This window comes from Curcuma longa, unplaced genomic scaffold, assembly GCF_044706935.1.
Source record: "Curcuma longa cultivar G26 ecotype Majalengka, Jawa Barat unplaced genomic scaffold, ITB_CL_G26_1.1 contig_15349, whole genome shotgun sequence".
NCBI classification, from domain to species: Eukaryota; Viridiplantae; Streptophyta; class Magnoliopsida; order Zingiberales; family Zingiberaceae; genus Curcuma; species Curcuma longa.
Window position 1 is genome coordinate 27,764 of NW_027430048.1, and position 18,037 is coordinate 45,800.

Sequence of the window (18,037 nt, forward strand, 5' to 3'; positions counted from 1 at the left end):
AGGTTAGATTTATCCCTTCCCAAGTTCCAACCGCGCAAAGTTAAGGCCGATTAAGTAAACGGTAATTTAACACGACAAGTCGCCAAATTTAAGGAGCTGCACTGGATCACTCGGAGCTCGTGACACACTTCATTAATATTTATATTTTCGTACACGAAATTAAATCTTCTTGCTGTGTCACTCGTCCCTCGTGACATGTTAATTATCATACAAATCTAAAAAGAAGCAATTAAAGACAAAGATTATTTGTGGGAGGATAAGAGAGATGGACTTCCGAAATGGCTAGCTGTTGATGACAAATTTTATTATTTATTGGCTACATATTTAAATTATCATAAAAATATAAAAAGAATTTTTTTTTCTAACTTTTCCCGGACTAAGGTGTAGTGGCAATGACACTTCAGTAGTTTTTAAACATCTAAAAAAATTAGATATTTAGATTAAAAAAATTTGACACTGATGATTTAAATGAGATAAGTGGTTTTAATTAGAACCGTTGATTAATTAAAGGTCTAGAATTTTTTCATGTTAGAGGTAATAAATAAGTAAATATGATGAATGGAAATAAAATGTTAAAATGATAATATAAAAATAAAACAAATTAATTATTTTCAGAAATACTAATAACGATATAATTTTTTTAATATTTATTACCAAATAAATGGGCCTGGATTATGGTCTCGAAGGAAAACAAGAGAGAATGGCCCATCACTGTGTTCAATCAACAATGCACTCAGAAAAATATTATTCGGATCTTACAAATTAGATATCTTGATTATCAAAATAAATTAAAAATTTTAATCTTTGAAAAAGTACAATTTTGGATTCCTTCAACAGTTGACCGCGTCTAGTTGACTTTGTCATTTACCTCGTTGCCCTCCTTATCCAATCAGCGGATTTGTTGACTTGGCGCTTACAAAAATCGTCACGTGGCGCCTCTTTATTGGCAGAATGAAGCGTCACGCTGTCTGCTGAAGAGGGATGTCACCGGATCAACTGCTGCTCTTAAGAGAGACAGGTTCAACGAGCAATGAGCGATGGCTGCGCCTCTCCTTCTTCGCTCTTTCTTCTTTCCTTTCTTTCCCTTCGATCCACCGATTTGCTTTGTATCTATATATTCATTTCATTTCTAGTCAGTGCTCCAGCTCCATAAATTTGGTTTGATATATTTAGATATATATAGAATTAATGGATTTGCCGGTGAGGAAATCGTCTGAGCTACACGGGCCACGGCCGGCGACTCTGAAGGTTTGCAAAGACTCCCACACGATAGTCAAGAAACCCCCGGCGAACGCGCCAAGGCCGCCTCGCCGTCGACCGGTCGTAATCTACATCTCCTCGCCCAAGGTCGTCCACGCCACACCGGCCGAGTTCCGGTCTGTGGTGCAACGCCTCACCGGCCTCTCCGCCTCCTCATCCTCCTCTTCTTCCAGTTCTTCTTCTGCTTCCAGGAAGACGGCGGCGGTGGCCAAGCCTTCAACGTCAGAGGAAGTACTAGCTCAAATTGCAGGCGGCGGAAGTGTGGCGTTGTTACCGCCGGCGACGACTTCGCCGGCGGTATTGCATGAAAACAGCAGCTTCTTCTTCGAGAGTGCAAGTAGTAATTTGTTCTCTCCGGTGGCCAGTTACTGGGAGCATTATCTGTATTAACCAATACCAAGCATAATTATGTTAATTAGATTAGTTATTTAGGATGACTAATTGCATATGAAAGTGATGGGAATTGTTAATTTGTTTAGTTTTTTTATAAAATCAATGCTAAATATTCATTTTGATATTTCTTTTTAACTTTTAAACTAAAAGATTTTTCTAAACATGTATATGAGAAAGTAATATTGGAAAGAGATTTGGTGCTAGATTTTTAATTTTCGTGATGCAAACTTTTGGATATATTAAATTTGCATTGGCCAACCACTAATGAAAAGATTTAGCTATAAGAAATTAAATTTAATTGACTGGTGAAGTTATTAATTAAGATCATCTTGTAGCAATTAGGTGATATATATGTATGTATATTAATCAAAGATCATGATCATAAATAGACAGCCTTTGAAAAAAGAGATGCATATGAAAAAGATGGACTACCTTTCTTTACAATTAATTAAGCTAAGTAGAACAACAACCTGCAGCTAAATAATTTGACTAAAATTTTAGTACGATCTATAAATCGCAAAAAGAAGAAGAGAAAATTGTGCCTTCTATCAGATGGCATGCATGCAACTTCCATGCAAGTGCAACAAACTAATCATTCACTTGACGGCAGATCATTATTTTTAATAAACTTGTTCAATTTAATTAAGAAGAAGAGAAAATTGTGTCTTGGCTAAAAATGGAGATCGTTTTGATGGAGATATTTGTTTGGCAAAGATAATAAAATCTATATAAATTTAAATTATTAAATAATAAATAATATAAAAGATTTAATCTTACCTAAATTGATGAGATATGCTGAACTCAAATTGAAAAGACCGGATGATTGAGCGTGGTGCCTACGAAGGCGGGGAGCTATCCAAGCTAAGTGAGTCGTCGAGTGTCAAGATCGAGTGGGAAATTGAAATGTCGAGGTCTATGTTTATAGCACAATTCCTTTAAAATAGATTAATCCCTTCTAGAAATGCTTTGAAGTTAAGATGGACATATGTTTTTTAGGATGTAACGGCAGACCACGACCACTATTAAACATGGATTGGTCATGACGAACTGAGTTTATACTCGAATGTTATCACGGAAAAAGTTGTTGAGCAGAGTGCATGATAGAAATTATGAAAGAAACGAGGAGAATGAAGGTGGATGAATCTCTATGCTTTTGCATCTGCTACTCAAGGCTGCGACCCTTTTATATAGGAGTTTAGATCCTTGGCAGCATTAAATGATCAAATAATGGTTATTTATCCACCCCGTGCAAGTAGTAAAATAGGATTCGGGTAGTAAAACGTAGTTTGATCCACATGGGCAAATTTTACCTTGACCCGTCCGACATCCAACACGTGTGTGCTCACACATAAGTCATGTGAGTTCAATCTAATCCGAGCCTTGGTAGAGAATATGGATCTAGGAATTAGAATTAGGGGGCTTGAACTTAATATAATAAATTATATATTACTATAACAAATATAATAAATATAACCAAAAAAATTGTTCAACAAAGTTAGACCATACTAGATTTTGAACATAAAATCCATCTATAATAGAATTTATATCTATATCTTTAGTTATATTTTATTCAATGTTATGATTATACCCACTCTTAGTCAATTATTGACACAACTCAATAAGTGTAAAAATCTTTAAATTATGCATCATATCAAATTTATAATGCACCAATTCATACTTCAGAGCAGCGATGTCTTGATCTATGAAATCTTTAAGATAAAATTTTCTTGTAGACTTACAAATATCATCACTGTTAAACGAGATAAATGAATTTTTAGGATCTAAAATTGTATTAAGAGAAAGAAATTCTATTGATGACACATTAAATCAATTATTTAACTCCATTAAGATAATCTATTATTACATTTAAAATATTATAGTGGTAATGGTGTTCAATTATTTGCGGGAACAATTGATTCTACATAAACAACAATCAAGTCAGACACATAAATTTTATTTTTTAAATAAAAAACTTTCGAAGAAATTCTTCTCACTCATATTCTTTAAATTCTTCAAGGAGAATTTTGATAGTAGAGATAAATATAACAACAATCAAAATATTTTGAGATTTTCTTTGAAGAATTTGACAAAGAGTATCTATCATTCTCAAAAATCTTCAAATCATGCATCATATCAAATTTATAATATACTAATTCATATTTCAAAGAAACGATGTCTTGATCTAAGAAATCTTCAAGATAAAATTTTCTTGCAGGCTTACAAATTATATCATTAAACAAGTCAAATAAATTTTTAGGATCTAAAATTATATTAAGCGAAAGAAGTTCTATTGACAACACATTAAATCGATTATCTAACTCTATTAAGATAATCTATTATTACATTTAAAATATTATAGTGGTAATGATGTTCTATTGTTCTCATAATTTTATATACTAAATGCAAAATGAATACAAATTCAAAACTTTTTATATTTCTATAAATCCTTGGAATTTCAACCTTAGTTTGTTTTATTTGAAGAGTGGTCACTAAAAACTAAGTATTCACGATTTTAAACCTAGAGTGCAAGAGCAAGCGATATTATCATTATCCAAAAGAATAAGGGTTCACAATAAGAATAAGTGAGCAAAATTGAAATTATTTTATAGTTTTAACTTTTAAACCTATTGTTTTAGCTCACTTCTTGTTTTAGAAGCTTCCCCATCGACTATATATAGTAAAAAAAATTGAAGTGTACAACATCTCCTACTCTCTTGCTGTGGCCGTGCCGTGAGCATGGAAAAGCAGGAGCCGCCGCAGCCACGCTCGCGGCTGCGTGTGCGGTAGGAACCGAGCCAAAGCACCCCATACAATTCAAGGTTGGGCTACAATTCAAGATAGTTCATATTACTATCCATCTCTAAGCCTTAGATTTGCACCTCATACATGCAAGTTCAAGCGTGAGAGAGAGTTTCTCCCCATATGTGCTCACAACTTTAAATATTGTGATTCAATATAAACCAACCTCGTAGTCCCTCATCCATTTCCATTCGTTCACATTTCCAACACATTTTTCATCAATCATGTAGCATCTTTCCTTTGTCTATAATTCATTTGCTTGAGGGCCTGAGAAAGGTTAAATAATAGTGGTGATGGTGGATGGAGTGCATACTCCTTTCCATTATACTTGCTAATGTTTTTAATGCAACAAAACCAGGTGCTCATCTATTCAGCAATCCATGTGCCAACTTGTGTTTTAATAATAATTCATGTACAATTGAGGACGAAGATATGGCAAGGTTCATTTGGTAGATGCAGAAATGGAGCTTAAAGACATCTAAAAGGAAGGGAATATACTACTGCATTATTGGTAGATGTCGATAGTGCTCTCAAAAGAAGGAAGTGCAGAAGAAGAAAAAAAACAACTATTAAACTGTCTTTTAGGGTTTTTTGGGTACCCTTTTACATCTGTTGTAGAAACTTGTCATTTCTTTGCGAATAATTGAGATCTCAACAAGGCATTTCTTGTGCCATGTTTGTGCAAGTATTCCTTTCTTCATATATCATTTTTCACTTTTGTTGTTAGCCATTTTGTGTTGAAAATATTTTAAAATTAATCATTGTATATTATCTAATTCCAACCTAATAGAAAAGAAAAGAAAAAATCCATATGGAAACCTCAAACACTTCTGTTGCTTTAATTCTCTGTACATGAGGGAAACAGACAACATTTCAGAGTGCAATTTTTTAAATGCATGCTCTTCTCATTTCCTCCGCGATTGAACAGTACTGTTACAGAAACTGTAAGTGTTTCTTTTCTCCCTTAATTAGTAGATTTCTTTGCCTTCCGGTAATCAACTTCTTTTTGTGGATTTCCACATTGTTTTTGGCCATGGAATTAATTAGGTCATGGACAATGCTCCAACCTCGCTGAGCATTCAGCTGTTCCTGATGCTGCGTGGAAGATGTTCGATAAAAAGGCCCAATGAGGCCTAACTAAACTACGGAATACTCCACTTAGTGGCGCCACCACCATGGTCGATCACTATCTCAATGACGACCGGAAATTACTATAAAGAGACCGCCCTACGGCGTGTGTCTTCCACACTGCTTCCCTGCTACTGCCTCCCTCGGGCAAAATTAATCCATGGCCAGCGTTGATGGAAGCGGCATTAAGCTTTCTGTCGAAGGCCTCGAGGAGGGAGTGGTCGTCGCTCCCGCCGGCGCCGTCGTCGAGGTCGGGGATGACTGCTCCCAGCGCGCGCAGTGGCTGCGGGCGGCGGTGCTCGGCGCCAACGACGGGCTCGTCTCCACCGCGTCGCTCATGATGGGCGTCGGCGCCGTGAAGAACGACGCGAAGGCGATGGTCCTCTCGGGCTTCGCGGGGCTCGTGGCCGGCGCGTGCAGCATGGCCATCGGCGAGTTCGTGTCGGTGTACTCGCAGGTGGACATTGAAGTGGCGGCGCAGCGGAGGAGGGAGAGGAAGCAGAGGGCGGAGAGCGAGGAGGGGCCGGAGCGGCTTCCGAGCCCGCTGCAGGCGGCGGCGGCGTCTGCGATGGCGTTCGCGGTGGGGGCGCTGGTGCCGCTGCTGGCGGCGGGGTTTATAGGAAGTTACAGGGTGAGGCTGGGAGTGGTGGCGGCAGCGGCCAGCGCAGCTCTGGTGGCGTTCGGGTGCGTGGGTGCTTTGCTGGGGAAGGCGCCGGTGGCGAGGTCGTGCGCTAGAGTGGTGGCGGGTGGGTGGGCAGCCATGGCCGTTACGTTTGGGCTCATGAAGCTCGTGGGCGCTAAAGCGCTTTGAGCGTTACAATCACTAATCATCATTATGAAGCAATAAGGCAGATCTTTAAAAAAAATAATAATACTAAAACTATATTTAAAAATGGAGTTCCATAATAAGACAGATCTTTAATTGGGTATCAAATAAATCAAAAAAGATAAGATAAATTTGCATCTTTCTCCAGGCGACAGTGGCTTGTTTTTGTGGTTGGATGCAAAAAATGGAAGGCATGTGTATGTTTAATGAAATATTAATGCTAATTAACGTATTTACTGCGGATGGTCAAGTCATCAGTCAATGAACTATCTGGCGAGGGCGATCCTTGGACCAAGCACGAAGGAGAGGTTGGGATTAAGTAAATCAGAACCGAACCTGAAACACACTTGAAAAGAGATTAAACTGGCGCTGGGAGTCCTGGCAACTTCCAACAACCAAGTTAGGGTTCCGATGAAGATGTGGAGAACGAAAAGCACATAGTAGCAAGAGTTAAGAGTTTCAGAAATCGGACTTCCAACACGATAGTGAGCTGATCTTTTTATAACCTGTATTAGGGTTCTGTCTGCAGGGTAGGATGACGTCCGCTTCTTCGCATGCGGCTGTTTGCTATAGAAAGCAACTCCCCTCTATTCCCCTTCTATTTTGGCTGCATATGCATAAATAGCATATAATTATAAATATCTTTCTTTTGGCTTTATGTGTAGAATTAGGAGACTGGCGGGAGACCACGTTTGACGATTGAATACACCCTCTGTACGGTGGCGTAGAAGGGAGGGTATCAAAAGGGACCAAACTTGTGTTATTTGATGGTGGCGCACAGGGCTAGCTAGTGTGTCAGGGGCCCACAGCTAAAACTAAGGGTGAGCATAAGTGAGGTGGAGTGGCTGAGACAGACTCACTAAGACAAAGTTGGCCAAGATGAGGGTAGCCGAGATGAGGCTGGCCGAGACAAAGTTGGTCAAGACTAGGAGCAGACGTCGACCGAGATGAGAGGTAGCCGAGACGGAGTCAGCCGAGACTAGGGGCAGTCGTCGACCGAGACGAGAGATAGCCGAGACGAAATCGACCGAGACGGAGTTGGCCGAGACTAGGGACAGTCGTCGGCCGAGACGAGACGTAGCCGAGACTAGGGGCAGTCGTCGACTGAGACAAAAAGTAGTCGAGACGGAGTCAGCTGAGTCAGGTTCAAGGCCATGTTGACTTGTGCTAACACTTCAATCTGGGCCTTGACCATCAGAAGACTCCTAACTTTAGTTCACAAGAGAGTCACATCATCTTAACCATCCGTATCAATGCTAATTAACGTATTGTCGAAACAATTGTTGGTCTTGGAACTTAATCCAATTCTAACTTGCATAAATTTGTAAAATACAAGGCAAACTGGAAATTTTAGTGTTCTATAGCTTTAATTAGTAATCCAATCATATGTTAGATGAAATGATAAAAAATAACAAATCAACACCAAAAAATTCAAGACTGACAAGTAGTACAATATCGTCGTTGCAACTCTTGATTCCAAAATAGAATATGGTGGCTTTGATTTGGGCTTTCACTGCCTCAGAGTTTGTAAGATGTATTCAGCGTAGAGATCCCTGAACAATGGCACCATTAATACAATCAGAAATTCCACATAGAATCATTCAACATCACTGTAAATGCTTCAATTTCGGTAGTTAGAAACTCGAGCAAGGCACGGAGAGTAACTCACATTGAGTGATGGATGGCTTCACGAGCACTTTGCCCAGGCAAGAAATCATTGACCGCAACCTCTTTGTTCTCATTCTTTTTGTCTGAACAGCTTGATCAAGGTTGTTATCTGTTTTTGTTTTATTCTTGTGTGTGTAATTTTTTTTTAAAAAAATTATTAAATCATGCATTGATCCTCAAGAATATGAAACTAATAAAACATCTCTTTGATAGGATACAGTCTTCAAAGAAGCGTCGGATCTCCGCGAGCCGATGAGGAGGCAGCTCACTGATATCATTGTAGTGACGGTATTCAGGATCGTCAGCACAAACTGCGATGATCTTATCATCTTTCTCTCCCTTTTAGAAAAAACAATAAGCTTTAGTTGCACAACTTGAGGATTGGCATTGAATGTAAATTACTAATTATCTGCATTATTGCCTGATCAATCATAGGCATAAGTCCAATGGCTTTGGCACGAAGGAAGCATCCTGGAATAACTGGTTCCTGTACAATCATTTGGTTGGCAAAAGTTCAGTTATCTCTGTGATTATATTTCGTATTTGATGGCACCAGGATGGAAAAATATGATACCAAAAATTTCAGGCAAAACAATCATAATGAGAAGCATCACCAATTTTATGAATAAAAGAGAAACATATAAGGTTTCAGTCAACCTGCATAAGAACCAAAACATCCATGGGGTCATTATCTTCACATAGTGTGCGAGGAATGAAACCATAGTTCTGTGGATAAACAACTGACGAGTACAAGATCCGATCGACCTGTGAGTGAAGCCACAAAATGACATTAGAAAGATATGATTACAGAAAATCAAGATTTTCTTGCATGCATTCTACAGGTTGTTTCAATTTTAGAATTAATAAGATAATATGAAAACACACCTTAATCAATCCCGTCTTCTTGTCAAGTTCATATTTCACTTTGCTCCCTTTGGATATCTCAACCACCTTTGATGATTACCAGAGAAAATAGCATCAACAATATTAAAAAAAAAAAGATTTTTATTTGTCATTACTCAAACTTATTATTAAGGAATAAATTCACATAATTATATTAAAATTAATCATTTACCAAATGAAAATTACATCAGGGAAACACTCATCTCTTTTTGCTAGAACCACTATCACTGATGATGATTGGGGCAGTTGCAGATGCAATTGATCTTATAGTTTGCAATGATTAACACTAATGTTTCTTCCTAATACATTTTTGCTAACCAAAGGATGATTGTCCGTAGAATACTTACCACATTGAAGATCGCAGGAGCAGCAGGACCTGCATGAAACATCATGATATGGTTAATCCTTTGGTAATTTCAGTTGCAAAGAATTGAGTTTTGTAATATTGAGTCACAATACCTATTTCAAGATCATGCCACGGATGTGCAGCTACAGATCTCTTCGACAGTGAGGATAGGATTCTTTGATTCAGTCGTGGAATCAGGCTTTTGTGTGTTCCATTCGTCCCATTTTGTGGATTCATGATTCTACAACAGGCCAATTAATGTCATTACCATGCACAAGGCTCTTGGAAAATCAGGTAAGGCATGGCATTGAGGGATCACCTACATTAATCTATCCTCCATTGAGCTATATGGTAGGCCAAATTGCTAATAATATTCAAATCAATTAATCTTTTTTATTACATTTTTCTTTTTTAACTTTCTCCTTCTTCAACAAAAGGTGGAATCAGTTGCAGTTGACCACTACGGGAAGGGCATTATTTCGGCTTCGCAAAAATTCAATCCTTGTCCACTTCAACAAATCTGACCCGTTATAACTAACTCAACTATGTCCAGGGGCAAAGTTTCTCCAAACCTTATATATATTTGACTCCAATCAACTCAATTTTCCTAATTAGATTTCAGATAGCAGAAGGTCGGGAAAGCAATGAAAACGGTAGAGACCCTAAATATTTAGACAAATCAACCTAAATCAGTTTGAAAAATAAAATAATAATAATCAGGAAGTGAAATGCTATTCTTGAGGATTTAATAAATATCTAAATTTTCATTTGGGATCGAGAAGTTTGTGAAAGAAAACCAATTCTCCCTCCCCCCAAAACTCGGGATTTCTGATTCAACGTGAAGAATAACTTATAGTAATTCAACCTCTTGTCTCTTCGAACACAAAATTGAAGCATGCACCCTATAAAATTAAATCCTAACATCGAATGGGATCTTTTTTCACAGTTAAAAATTGCTTCCAAACAAATTAATGTGGCGCCCCCTTCGCTGAATCAGCTACTTGCTACCATCAAAAGTACGAAAAAATCGTGCGAATTACTGGAATCAATCAAAAAGTGCTTCCAAACAAGTTAGTGCGAGATCCTTTTCGTTGAAACAGCTAGCATTTTCAGACAACTTCTGATATTCCATTTCCCACTTAGTACGATCAAATGAGAAGCAGATGTTTATGTAGTCCGCAGAAACAGAAAGCTAAAATGTCTCGAGGAAAACGGATACAAATCTCCCCCCAAAAAAACGATGATCGAGAATCTTCAATAAAAGCCAAAGTAACTAATCATGATAAGAAAAGGGAGGAGCACACACCTCGAGCAAAAAGGCGACGACGGCGGCCGGATCGATGTACTGCGAACTGGAAGAACGCCCTCGGCCGGGTATGCGATGAGATGCAAACCCCGATCGTTCTCCCTTTAAATAGAGAGCACAGATCGAGGTCGGGAAGCGGCACCGGCACGCGGTGGGGACCGATCGCCCGACTCGTTCGGATATCCGAGTCAGGGACAGCATTAGGCGTGGAATATTCGGCGGCACGTTGGTCGTCTCCACCCTCGGGAACGAGTCGACTCTGGCCGAGTCTGGATGGCGATCGTGCTCGAGACACGTGGATCTTCGCTGGCGTGGACGGATACGATTCCCTGACGGTGGAGATTAAATTAAAGGCGATGACTTGGCACTGAGTTGTTTCCAACGTGGTCGCATGTCGCAATTGACGAAGAAAGTGGGAAGGAACAGCAGCAGACGGTGGACGCGGGATTGCCAGTTCAGAAGAGAATAAATCGAACGGCATTTATTCTACTGAATTGCACAGGCAAGTTTCGGAATTTATCGTTTCGTATCAACTTTTATAATATCGAAATTATTTATATCTTTCTTTTTTTATTATACTCTGTATTTTTAATTTTGATTATGATTTAAAATGATTTAAAATTCTTTGATTCGTCAATCATTTTACAATTAAATTGACTGTGAAAGTTAATATTTTTCTAATTATGAGAGTATTAAGAATCATTGGTAACTTATAATAAGCATGTGATAAATTTTATTAAGTTTTTATAAATTTAAAAATTTACTATTCTCAAAATAGTCGATTGAATTTAAATTTGAGGATATATATACATTTAGACTTTCAAGAATACATCAATTTTAATTTAAAATGATTTAATTTTTTTAAATTACCAGTTAATTTCATCTCACAAAATTTTAAATTACTTCAAATCAAAATTAATATATACATTTTAAAAATCTTCTTAATATATTTATGGCTTTAAATCTGAATTCAACAATGTAAATTGAAAAAAATAAATTTTTAAATTTACAAAAAATAGATAAAATTTATTATAAGACGTAGAACAATAATACTTACTGACCAACACTATTAATAAATTTTAGGACTCTTCCTAATTTGAAAAATATTAAAATTTTAATTTTTTGAATAATATTGATCTATTAGTTTCGTCTGAAATTTATTAATAAATCTAGAAAACTTTGAATTACTCTGAATCAAAATCAATTTATTTTTGAAAGCATCCTCTATATATATATATATATATATATATATATATATACACTTTTAGATCTGAATTTAACCGTGCAAATTAAAAATAATAAATTTTTAAATATATAAAGTAAAAATTATTTATTTTTTGAAAGAAGGAAGAGAGGGTGGGGGGGGGGGGGGGGGGGGGGGGGGGGATATTATAAAAGTTAAATGCATAAAATGAAAAATCTGAAATCTATTTGTGCGGTTCAATTAAACGCCCTAAATCAAAACCTTTAAATTAAGCATCATAATTAAGTCAAAAAGAACACACACAAACTTTCGAGCACCAATGGAACGGACAGCAAGAAGGAAACGAGTGCCCATGAATTGGGTTCAAAATTGTTTATTTAATTCGTCTGTAAGCAAGGACTCTCTAAAGAATATTTATAAGTGTTTTCCAATTGTTAAATTTTAAAATCAAGCTTATTCATCAATTTTATTAAGATCAATAAAAAAGTTTAGTCGACCAGAAATTTGGAACTAAACTAGAAGAGGAGTTACTGAGTTCTAGCAATAACACACAGGCGAAAACTATGTTTCTCTGTTAAATGTTGCCAATCAGTACAGTTAAGAGTTTAATTCCAAATGCTCACTGAATCCATCAGTGGTACATTAAAATCCACTAGTCTATAAAAGTAAGTAGCACTGCACTTGTGTAGCATCATTCACAAGTTTATTCATGAATCCATGAATTAAGCTGCAAAGGAAGTACAGAGGACTCTGCTCTGTTATATCTGCAAGATTGTGCAACCTCCTTACTTAAGTAAGTAGCTACTCCATTAATGGGGAGTAGCTACATGCATGAACATACAAGAAGACGACGGAGAAGGAGATGTTCTATCTCACTGAGCAACTGGCAGGTTACTGACCTACACAGCGACTGAAACCTGCGTCAAACGTTGCCTGTCGCTACTTGATGAGCTCTCAAAGCCAACGTACTTTTCACTGACCAGAGGGAGGAGGATAAGATAAGCTTGAAAAACCTGTCGTGACTTGTCTCATCATTCTAAAGCTGAAAGTTACACAAAAATTTATATATATCAGCTCGTCAAAAGACGTGCATGAAAGTGATTTCCTTCTCCCGAAGTATACAGCATCTTCATATCTGAATCTTCTCGATCATCTGCTCATTTTTATATCCATTGAGGGGAAGATTTGCTCCTAAAGTGGGCTCTTTTTCTTCTTGTTTTTGCCTGATTTCACTTTGTTTAATATACATAGATAATGAGGATGCATGATGGATTAGGTTATGTTGTTGACGTGTCTGTTCTAACACGGATAGTCGGCGAGAATTATGGGGTTTCCATGGACCACGCACCCACCTCTTCTTGTTCATGGCGTGGCATGATTGCATTGCATACTTCTCTTTGGGTTTATATCGACGTTGTGATAGGAGCTAAATGATTAAGATAGTGAAGTGGCTTACTCTTATCGACAAGCTCGTGTGGTTGATTATTTGTCAATTGATGGACTAAACCTGTCTTCAAAGCAATGTAGGAAGAACAATCAAATTGATCACCAAATATCAATTTTGATTAAGGCCTATTTTCCCTTTTTCGAAACTGAATTTAGTATCATACGTATTATTTGTACAATGAATTTCAGTGTAATTAAATTTAGCGTGATATGACAATCGGAATATTCTTCTTCTTGGACTGTTCCGGAGGAGCTTTCGCTGAAGAATGACGACGTCGACGTCGACGCCGAGCAGCTCTGTGAGTAGCTTCCAGTTCACGCGGCACGAGCGGGCAAACGGAGCCGTTAACAAAACAAACGGAGAGCCACGCAGCAGAAAGCACAAGAAAGAAAGGCTGGCGCCGCCGTGACGGAACGGTAGGGACGCCGAACCTCTTCTACCCTGACATCCTACCTGCCTTTTTATTAGGCAACGGTTCGTTCCTCTCGATGAGGTACAACAGTGGGTGGGGTTCTCTTTTTACACCTGATCTTTGCTAGATTTACGCTTTTTGGCTTCGACCTTTGAGTTACGCCTTTGTTGTGCGCGTGCGGGTTCGAGTGGAGAGAAGAGAGCAGCGGCAGCGAGAAGGAAGGGATCTGCTGATACAGAGAGGGGTTTGGTCAGGGGATTCGTTTCTTGTGGGCGAATCAAAGATTGAAGGTTGAAGTGCGGAGGTGGGTTTTGCTTCTGGATTCGGACACTCAAGGTAGATCATTGATTCCGCTGCTTTCTTTGCTGTCGAGCAAGGAAGCTTTGTGCGTTTTCATTTGCTCGCACGGAGTGATTTTAGAGGAGACCAGACTGGCTTCTCTAGTGTTGATAAACGTAGTTTGTTTTTGGAGCGTGAGGGGCTTCGATTTTGGGGTTACAAGCTCCAAAAGACAGTCTTTTTGATGGTAATGGTTTGTACTTGGAGCTCCTTCCCATGTTTTCCGATGGAATTGTTTGTGGCTTCTCCGATGTTCCTCCGATGTATCGTGACTTCGGATGTTCAAAATTTGATATTTTTATGATTTTATCCCTCGTTTTATGAGGGGAAGCCAGCTCTTTAAGTGTGATCGATTTACTGCTTGTTTATGGACGGTTTATTTCTTGTCAAGAGTGGGTACGTACATATCTCTGTCTTTGCTTCTTTGTTCAAATTAGCAGGCTCAAACTCGGTTTCACTGTGGCTGGAGGATGACACATCGTTTTATTTGATACGCGTCTATAGTATTCTGTTTAAGCCAATTATTGCGAAAGTACACTTGTAATTCACTTGTTTACTGAGATGTTCATTTAAGTTTACCAACATTGTTTTTTCGTTGTAATATTGTTTGATTCCATGGAAAATTAAAGAAGAAGCATTGTGAGAAGAATTCTCTTTCTTTCATGTTTAGTTTTTATCTTATGTTTTACATATCTATGCAATTCGTGAATTCTGGTGTTTTAAAATAAATTTCGGGGAAAGGAACCCATACTGCGGGATAAACCAGTTTATTTTAATTGATATTGGACGAATATGTTCTTTTGGTTTCTTTTTAGGTTGCACCAACTCATGTTCGTAGTTTTATGTATTTATTGGTCGAGATGAACTATTTCATATCATTAGTATCTTTTAAACTAATATTATTGTGTTAGTTTATTTAATGGTTATAAAAGACTAACTAAAAAGGTTAAGCTTTTGAATTGTATGTGTTTAAAGAAACCCATTGATCTTTTTGATGTATAGAGGATCTATTATATGTGACCATTGATAGTTGATGTGTCAAGGACCTTCCCATTGGCGATCTGTAAATTTTTCTTGAATTTATATAGTTTATCAGATTTATATTTCATAGTTGCTCATTTTTTTCTGGATTTATAAATCTCTTATTAAGCCAAAAATTCTGCCATCCAACATTTGGATCTTTGTATTTCCTTTTTGTAAACCATCCATTTAATAACTTGTCAATTTATACAGTTAGTCGATTTATCATTTATTTACTCCTTGAGTAGTTTACATTCTTTCTTGCTTCTATCATGGTTCAGTTAAGCCAGATGTCATTTGACTCATTCCGGAGCATTGTTCGTGATGTGAGGGATAGCTTCGGTAGTTTGTCAAGGCGGAGTTTTGAAGTGAGGCTGTCAGGCTTTTCTGGCCATCATAAAGGAAAATCTCAAGGTTCTGTTTATGATGCCCATGAACCCCATCAAGTAGTTCAGCAAAGTTGCTGGGCTACTCTTCCTTCTGAGCTACTTTGTGATGTGATTAAAAGGTTAGAAGAAAATGAAGCTACATGGCCATCGCGCAAGCATGTCGTGTCATGTGCAGCTGTGTGTAAATCATGGAGGGAGATGTGTAAGGAGGTAGTAAGAAGTCCAGAGTTTTCTGGGAAGCTCACTTTTCCTGTATCTTTAAAACAGGTAATCTTTATTTTCTCACTCAGCGACTAATAATACGTTACAGATTATAGTTGGAACATTCTGCACTTATTACGCAAGGTCAAGGAACTGCCTTTATAGCACATTAGGAAGTAAATGCATTACCTTTATTTGCTCCTAAAGTTTGATTCGTTACTGACTTTTAGATTTTTGTTTGATTTTGTACAGCCTGGAGCTCGAGATGGGGTAATCCAGTGTTTCATCAAGAGGGATAAGTCAAAATCAACTTATCATCTCTATTTATGTCTTGGTTCTGGTAAGTTGTCTGATTCCTGCTAAGCATGCTCTTTATGTGATAAATTTGGCCAACAAATATCTTCAATATGGAGTTTTCATATTGTGTCCATATTTTCCATTCTATATCACATCTCGATGTGCAAAAGGAATGTTAGTTTGTCTTAATAATTTCGTCATGGAACACATATAACACTGCACTACAGTAAAACTTTCTTGCTTTTTAAACTCGACTTTCGAAATTGTTTTCTCAAGTCACACTGCTGATCAAGGTTCAAATTGAGCAACCATGCAAGTTGTCTGTGTAAATCTTGTGCATCAACGTAGTATCTACTTTAATACTTGCTACGTTCCAATTTTATTATATATATATATATATAAATTCAACACTGAATGGGAGCCCTTGCTTGGAGACTAATTACGTTTCTGTATTCTAAGAATTAGAATACCTACCTGATGAAGTTGTTGATCGAGAAACTGGTTATTTACCTGACATTTTTTATGCAGTGAAGGTTCTGTATTGAATCACAAACTTCTGTAGTTATCCACAAGCATTCTGACTTAAATATCGGAATTGTTTACATTGCCCAAATAAATCTGCCTCAGTTTATTTTCTATCAAAATGTTAGAATAACAAACTATTTGCAAGATTGTTTGTGTGTTCATGGTACATTCACGGTACAGTCATTAGTTATTGCTATGCTTGTGTCTGCTAGGATTCACAATGCTGAAGCAAATCAGGAATTTAGTTTTACTTTTGTTAATTAGTCAAGTCTCTTGACAATTAACTGATGCATTCTGTTCTCTGACTAACATTTAGAATGTCTTTGAACAAACATTCAGATGTCTATTTCTATTAGTTAATAACTTGACATTTCTGGATGTTACTCTGTAGCTGTGCTTGTTGAGAATGGGAAGTTTCTCTTATCAGCTAAGAGAAATCGGAAACCAACTTGTACTGAATACACCATTTCGATGGATGCCGGCAACATATCACGGTCAAGCCGCACCTTCATCGGGAAGTTGAGGTATTACATCTTTTGTTTATATATCTTTTCTATAAATTTTAAATAAAACTGAATACTGCTACTTCTTTCCCGGGCATTTTAGGTCAAATTTTGTAGGGACAAAGTTCAGGATCTATGATACTCAGCCTCCATACAACAGGTCTGCTATTTGTCCTCCCTGTCGAACTAGCCATAGATTCTACTCAAAGAAAGTTTCACCCAATGCGCCGGCAAGCAGCTATCCCATAGCTCAGGTGACATATGAGTTGAATGTTCTCGGAACTCGAGGACCACGACGGATGCACTGTGTTATTCACTCTATCCCAGCATCCTCCCTTGAGCCTGGCGGCGCGGTCCCTGGGCAACCTGACAATCTAGTTACGCGCAACTTCAATTCTTTCCGCAGCATTTCCTCGTACATGGAACGCTCCTTCGATTTTAGCAGTGCACGGTTCTCAGATACTTCTGGAGGAGTTGAAGAGAGGAGGGTGGTCATGGAGGCTGATGCGAAGGAGAGACCGTTAGTACTCCGAAACAAGCCACCCCGTTGGCATGAGCAGCTGCAATGTTGGTGCCTCAACTTCCGGGGCCGTGTAACGATTGCCTCGGTGAAGAACTTCCAGTTGATCGCCGCTCCACAACCCGCCGCTCCGAACCTAGCAACCACCACACAGCCAGCAGCTGCTGCTGCACCTGGTCATGACAAGATAATACTGCAGTTTGGCAAGGTTGCGAAAGATATGTTCACCATGGACTACCGGTACCCGCTTTCGACGTTCCAAGCTTTTGCTATCTGTTTGAGTAGCTTCGATACCAAATTGGCCTGTGAATAGAAATGGAGAGAAAAAAAAGGAAACGATAAGCAATCACCCCTGATGCCGTTTTGTGGCTGTTCTTGCTGGATATTGTAAAACTGCCATATGTAATTCTCAAGCACTAGTTTGCCATAGTTTTCATGTGTTACAACTCCAGGTGAATTTGGAATCTTATGTACATTTAAAAAGTCGTTCAAAATATTTATATATATTCAATTTACGTTGATTAATTTTGAGAGTGATCGATTCAGTTTTA

The 18,037-nt window shown here is 38.0% G+C and overlaps 4 protein-coding genes across 8 annotated transcripts; 3 read left to right on the top strand and 1 right to left on the bottom strand.

The window, feature by feature from the left end:
• Positions 1–1,188: 1,188 nt before the first annotated feature.
• On the top strand, positions 1,189–1,650 carry LOC141816219 (uncharacterized). Its single transcript, XM_074704036.1, has one exon. The coding sequence runs from the start codon at positions 1,189–1,191 to the stop codon at positions 1,648–1,650; it is 462 nt and encodes a 153-aa protein (XP_074560137.1).
• Positions 1,651–5,274: 3,624 nt separating this feature from the next.
• Positions 5,275–6,440, top strand: LOC141816234 (vacuolar iron transporter homolog 1-like). Its single transcript, XM_074704056.1, has one exon. The coding sequence runs from the start codon at positions 5,741–5,743 to the stop codon at positions 6,389–6,391; it is 651 nt and encodes a 216-aa protein (XP_074560157.1). The 5' UTR covers positions 5,275–5,740; the 3' UTR covers positions 6,392–6,440.
• Positions 6,441–7,809: 1,369 nt separating this feature from the next.
• Positions 7,810–10,816, bottom strand: LOC141816222 (soluble inorganic pyrophosphatase PPA1-like). Its single transcript, XM_074704043.1, has 9 exons — positions 10,630–10,816; positions 9,437–9,564; positions 9,325–9,353; positions 8,960–9,025; positions 8,732–8,839; positions 8,496–8,561; positions 8,293–8,413; positions 8,076–8,157; positions 7,810–7,959 (listed from the first exon to the last, which is right to left on the bottom strand). The coding sequence occupies exons 2-9, from the start codon at positions 9,558–9,560 to the stop codon at positions 7,917–7,919; spliced, it is 639 nt and encodes a 212-aa protein (XP_074560144.1). The 5' UTR covers positions 9,561–9,564; positions 10,630–10,816; the 3' UTR covers positions 7,810–7,916.
• A 2,918-nt stretch (positions 10,817–13,734) lies between these two features.
• On the top strand, positions 13,735–18,011 carry LOC141816221 (tubby-like F-box protein 8). Of its 5 annotated transcripts, none has more exons than XM_074704041.1 (5): positions 13,735–13,773; positions 15,333–15,707; positions 15,894–15,981; positions 16,855–16,987; positions 17,070–18,011. In XM_074704041.1, the coding sequence occupies exons 2-5, from the start codon at positions 15,342–15,344 to the stop codon at positions 17,797–17,799; spliced, it is 1,317 nt and encodes a 438-aa protein (XP_074560142.1). In that variant the 5' UTR covers positions 13,735–13,773; positions 15,333–15,341; the 3' UTR covers positions 17,800–18,011. The 5 variants fall into 5 exon arrangements, with proteins under 5 accessions (XP_074560142.1, XP_074560140.1, XP_074560141.1 ...); XM_074704039.1 differs by lacking the exon at positions 13,735–13,773 and adding an exon at positions 13,833–14,028; XM_074704040.1 differs by lacking the exon at positions 13,735–13,773 and adding an exon at positions 13,833–13,996.
• Positions 18,012–18,037: the final 26 nt, after the last annotated feature.